The sequence below is a fragment of the Rattus norvegicus genome, chromosome 1 (genome assembly GCF_021556685.1).
Source record: "Rattus norvegicus strain SHRSP/BbbUtx chromosome 1, alternate assembly SHRSP_T2T, whole genome shotgun sequence".
In the NCBI taxonomy this organism is placed as follows: domain Eukaryota; kingdom Metazoa; phylum Chordata; class Mammalia; order Rodentia; family Muridae; genus Rattus; species Rattus norvegicus.
Window position 1 is genome coordinate 273,336,775 of NC_141534.1, and position 5,696 is coordinate 273,342,470.

Below are 5,696 nucleotides of genomic sequence, written 5' to 3' on the forward strand. Positions count from 1 at the left end.
TGATCTTCACTTTTTGTGACTTCATAGAGACTAACTTGCCACAAAAATCTTCTCATATTTTGGTGGCCACTTCTGTGGACTGGTTTCTTCTGGGTCAATCTGCTGCTACTGATTCATGTTTGGTGACACTACTGAACTGGACTGCTGATATCCCAAAGATTGAAATCACCCCCAAAGAATTACTTCTGAACAGGCCCATGACCCTCTTTGTCCTATTAACCTTTCTTCCTCCCTTACCTTTGGTCGGCTATAAGGGAGCTTGATGTGTTAAAGGACCCTTATTAAAAGTAGGTTTGTGCGGCTGGAGAGATGGCTCAGTGGTTAAGAGCACTGACTGCTCTTCCCAAGGTCCTGAGTTCAAATCCCAGCAACCACATGGTGGCTCACAACCATCTGTAATGGGATCTGATGCCCTCTATATAATAAATAAATAAATCTTAAAAAAAAAGTATGTTTGTAAAAAAAATCTAAGCCAAAACATGTGAATGTGGTTTACCACCTAAGGAAAGCTGATAGCATCAGAGGTCCTATCACCTTGTGCAAAATCAGCTCTCTCCTCTGCCGAGCAAACAAAGAGAAGGCATTTTCTGTTCCTCATTCTAGGTCACATTCCAGAAGAGCCCTCAGCGCCTTTTCCTAGTTTCAAATTGCTTTTTGAGGTTGTTGGTGCTTATCATTTAAGTTGCCTCTTTTCTAGAAAGGACAAGACTACCTCTTAATCTCCTAATAAGTCCTTTATTTTCCAGGGTTTTACCAAAAAGAGAAAATTTTACCTGTTTCAAAGCACTGAATATGCTGTTTTTCAAGTTCCACAGACACTGGATTTCCATATAAGCACCCGGAAGAGGAATTTCACACAAACTGACACATAGTAAGAATTTCTGGTCCAAGTTGTCACCTCTACGGCCCCAGTTTCTGAACACCTACCTGTTGGACTTGCTGTGATCCTCCACTATTCGCTACCATATAAACAATAAAAATCATGAGCTTCCTCCCTGAGCCTCAAGGTTTATAGGAGGACTTCACCCTGTGGAAAGAGCGCCAGAGCGCTATGCCAACTGAAGTCACTGGGTCTCTAGCTGGGCTAGCGTTGGGAATTAGCGCCTAGCCTTGCCTCTCACAGCTTTTCTTGCTGATGATGATAAAAAGCAAGGGGAACGTGGTGGCTTCAGACCATAAACCCGGTCCAGCCAAAGCTGCAAGTGGATGCACGCATCCCAGTGGCCTCATCGCGATCTGTGCCATCCGCATCCTCAATATCCCGCAGGAAAACAAAAACAAAAACAAAAACAAACAAACAAGCTGGGTCACCAGTTGAGGTCTCCACGCTCGTGCAAAATCAAGCACCAGCCACCGCCTCATCCAGCCCCTTTCTGCACAGCCATCCCCTCCCCGCAAGCACCGCCCGCCCCTTCCCGGATAGCCACCAATCAGCGTCCCGACCGGCGCCCGCGGAGTCAGGTCGGTAGCCATTGAGCGCCAGGGCCCGAGGCGGCGCCTCACCCGCCCCCTCGCAGGATGCCAGGCGCCCCGCAGCTGGTGAGGTGGGCGCAGCGCGCGGGGCGCAGGAAGCGCGCGGGGCTGGAGAAGAGCGCGCGCCCGCCTCCGCTCCGCCTCCGTCCGGGGGCGCGGGCGCAGTGGCCCGGGCGGAGGATCGCAGGGGGCAGGGCCGAGACAGCGAGGAGGGGCACGGGAGAAAGCGGGAGCGATAAAAGGAAGCAAGGGTGCCCCACCCCGCGGCAGGCCGGCGGGCAGGCTCCTGCGTCCCTTCCGTCCGGCCCTTGCCGGCGGCGGCGGGGAGGCGCGCGGCCCGCTGCCGGCCCATGGAGGCTTTCCCTTGGGCGCCACGCTCGCCCCGCCGCGCCCGCGCCCCCGCGCCTATGGCGCTCGTGCCCAGCGCCCGCTACGTGAGCGCCTCGGGCCCGGTGCACCCGCAGCCCTTCAGCTACTGGAACGACTACCTGGGGCTAGCCACGCTCATCACCAGGGCTAGCGACCGCGGCTCCCCGCACGAGGGGCCCGGGCCCACGCCGGCCGGGCCCACACTGGGGCCGCCGGAGGACGATGAAGACGACGACGGCGATGAGCCAGAGGCCGGGGGCCGCTACCTGGGCGGCGCGTTGGAACTGCGCGCGCTAGAGCTGTGCGCCGGCCCAGCCGAGGCCGGGCTGCTGGAGGAGCGCTTCGCTGAGCTGAACCCATTTGCAGGGCGCGCCGCCGCGGTGCTGCTGGGCTGCGCGCCCTCTGCCTCCGCCGCCTCCACGGCCGAAGTGACGCCGCGCGAAGAGCCGAGCCCTGCGTGGGCAGCCGAGCCTCGTCTGCACGCGACCTCCGGGGCGACCGCCGCGCGTCTGCTGAAACCGGAGCTTCAGGTGTGTGTGTTCTGCCGGAACAACAAGGAGGCGGTGGCGCTCTACACCACACACATCCTTAAGGGCCCGGACGGCCGGGTGCTGTGCCCGGTCCTGCGCCGCTACACGTGCCCCCTGTGCGGCGCCAGTGGCGACAACGCACACACCATCAAGTATTGCCCACTCTCCAAAGTGCCACCGCCCACCGTCCGCCCGCCGCCGCGCAGCACCAGAGACAACCTGCCAAGCAAGAAGCTGCGCTAGAAGCAGGCTGCATCGAGCTGCGTACACCTGAAACCTGGACTCTTCTCCCGTGGCTCAACTTGGGAAGTCCTCTTGGTTTTATGGAAGCCGCAGGGGCATAGCACTTTCTTGTGGAGTGATAGGTCTCTGACGTTGAAATATTGGATTTTGTCCCTAGTTTCTAAAACGCGCATCCAGAGTGGTGAGGGCTGAGCGGTTGTTCCACTGGCTGAAGTGCGGTGAATGAGGCGCTGTTTACTGTATACGTCAGCCTATTTTAGGTGCGCATCCGTATGAATTGTCTCTGATCTTGGATGTTTTCGTTTTATGAATGGAGGCACTTTATTAGGTCTAGAGTATTTTTAATAGCCTCTGAACTGAGTGTAAAACAATTGTATGGAATGTCGGCAAAATGACTATTTTATTGTTTGATGCAATTAATTTATTTTAGTTTCTCATTCTAATTGCAGGTAAAGCAACTTAGTACACTTCCCAATATTGAGAGGATGTTCCTCCTCGTGGCTTGTTTCTGTCCTAGATGGGAGGCTTAAAGGCACAATCTGTAGCAGGTAGAATACAGTTCCTTATCATTTTATGTATCAGCTATTCTACTGAATTAGCAAGTAGTCCTTCCAACCCTTAAAATTAACTGTGCCAAGGCTTAATCATATCGTGTACATATTTGGAAATGGTGCTGTTTAAGAGACGTGTATTTATACAGTGACAGTATTATGAATCCATTAATCTCCCCTGTAACTCCTACTTAGCATTTTCTCTATGCACCACCCCAAAGGTCCAATTCTGATGCTAAGGCGTGCCCTCCTCAGAAAGGAGGAAACCTTTTAGAGCAGTGTTAACCCACCTTGATTGCTCAAGTTCAGGGTTCCTAAATAGAAAATGGGGAACTATAATGCAATAACTCGAGTTCTAGAAAGTTCTACTCTGGGCTGTTTGCCTTCCAATTTACAGAGGGTGTACCAGAATAAATACTTCGATGCTGTAACAATTGCAGTTGGATACAAGTATCATAATCTCCCCTCTTGGTGGTTCCACTATTACTGAGAGATCCTAGTCTGCTTCCAGAATACTAAAAGATCTTCATGCAAAAGTTCCTAACCCTTTGTTCTCCTGTAAATCTATCATCCTGAGTGCTGGGATGTGGCACAAAGCCACTTACCATCTAGACAGAAAAGGTGAGGGTGAGTTAACATAAATTCAGACATGCACCAACACCACTCTCTGCAAATACCAGTCAAAAGATTAAAGCTTGCAATAGTCAAATTTAGCTAGGAATACAAGTCAGGCTAGACTGCCTTTCATATTAAGCAGCAACTTCACAGCAAACTTACTTTCTGTATAAAAGAAGTCATGTGAAAATACTACCTACTGGTAAAAGGGAGGACATTCTTAGCAAGGAAGAAATCTATCCCTGTTATAGCCCCACAGTCAATGGGCCTGGGCCTAAATTTAATAAAACCATGTTCCTTGTTTTGCTAGAAAATATACAGTTTGTTTTGGGGTGAAGTTTTTCAAGTCAACATAAATTCACATCCTCTAACTGATCTGCCTGTTCAAAAAGGTATTCTCGATATCAAAAGCAGTAGGTATCAAGCCAGGATTGCTGTAATCCCACCAGATGTTTCCCAAGGTGTGTGTGTGTGTGTGTGTGTGTGTGTGTGTGTGGTGCCAGTATATAAGTACATGAGCTGAACAACTATCATGTGTACCTAATAGCAACTTTGAATTTTTGGCATTTTGCCGGAACTAAAGGATGCTGACACTGGCCCTCCTGCCCTGTGGAATATATTGAGGGATCTGAGAAATATCCTCAGGTAGCTGTTAACAGGGAGATGCTATCAGAAAAGTGCTTCTAAACACAAGGAGCCTAGTTCTACCCCAGCACCTACATGAAAGTAAGGGAATAGTCATGCGCCTATAACCCCAGTGCTCATGAGGCAGAGGCCAGCCTTGCTACATGGTCTGAGTAAAAACATCATCTCATAAACTATATGGTCATCTGAAGTTGGACCTCCACATTCATCTGCTGATTTGGGATAATTTAAGCCAAAGGTAGCTGTGGTATCGCTGGAGAGTAAGGGTGCTCTGCCTGGACTCACTAGCAAGGCAGTCTAGCTCCAGGTATGAAAACTCCAATTCAAAGAAACACCTTGTTGAAACTGAAGTAGAATATGATTGGGTAGGGTAACCTTTGACCTCTGACCTCTATGTACTTGCACACAGTGTATCCCATATCGTGTTCTCCAACCCATGCCAAGTCTGTTTCCCAGCTAACAGATACTGAAGTGTACAATATAAGCAAAAAAAAAAAAAAAAAAGTCCTTGTTTTTCTAGTGTTCTAGAGAAAACTTACCCCTAAAAATAATCTTTTAATCCTGACGCTCAGGAGGCAGAGGAAGGCTAAGCAAGCCTTGCAATGTTATAAAGGTTTTGCAAAAATGTTTACAATTGATATCCAAGTTTAGGGCCAGGGGTTTTGCTCAATGATAGAGCACTTACCTAGAATGCACAGAACCCTAGGATCAATACCCATTATTAAAGGGACAAAAATGAAACGTAAAACCCAAAGTTTCATGCAACACTTTGATAAAGTTGGCTTCTGCCCTTAGTAAGAATGCACTGTGGATCTGGCTACACCACAAAAAGGCACAGCATTGTAACAGCTTCACCATGGGCAGAGGCACAGTTTGTGCTGTGCTTTAGCCTGCATTTGTCTGTCCAAATGATTTTAACAGCTTTTTAGTTTTTTGTACTTTATTTTTCCTATAAAGTCCTTTTCAGAAGTTAAATGGCTTTGATTAGAACTTGTCAGATATATTAAACCAAAACCATGTATTTCAAAACTAAAACCATGTATTTCAAAACTATAAGAAATTTGTTTATTTCAAGATTGTTGTCTTGAGTTTTCTTAATAATATTCTCTGTAGTGTCTCATAGTTCTCTATTATAACTTTGTCAAAGTGTCTTTGGGGAAAACATTAAGACTAAGTTTCACCAGCCAGAACTGACCTGGAAAATTCTGGTATTACAAGCCATGTGACACTGGTGGTTCTTAACTAACATACCCGTTTGATCCCCCTCCTG

The 5,696-nt window shown here is 48.6% G+C and overlaps 1 protein-coding gene across 1 annotated transcript; it reads left to right on the forward strand.

Moving 5' to 3' along the window:
* The first annotated feature begins 1,547 nt into the window (after window positions 1–1,547).
* On the forward strand, window positions 1,548–5,461 carry Nanos1 (nanos C2HC-type zinc finger 1). Its single transcript, NM_001400932.1, is given in 1 exon segment — window positions 1,548–5,461. A coding segment is annotated over 1 exon segment (792 nt). The 5' UTR covers window positions 1,548–1,823; the 3' UTR covers window positions 2,616–5,461.
* Window positions 5,462–5,696: the final 235 nt, after the last annotated feature.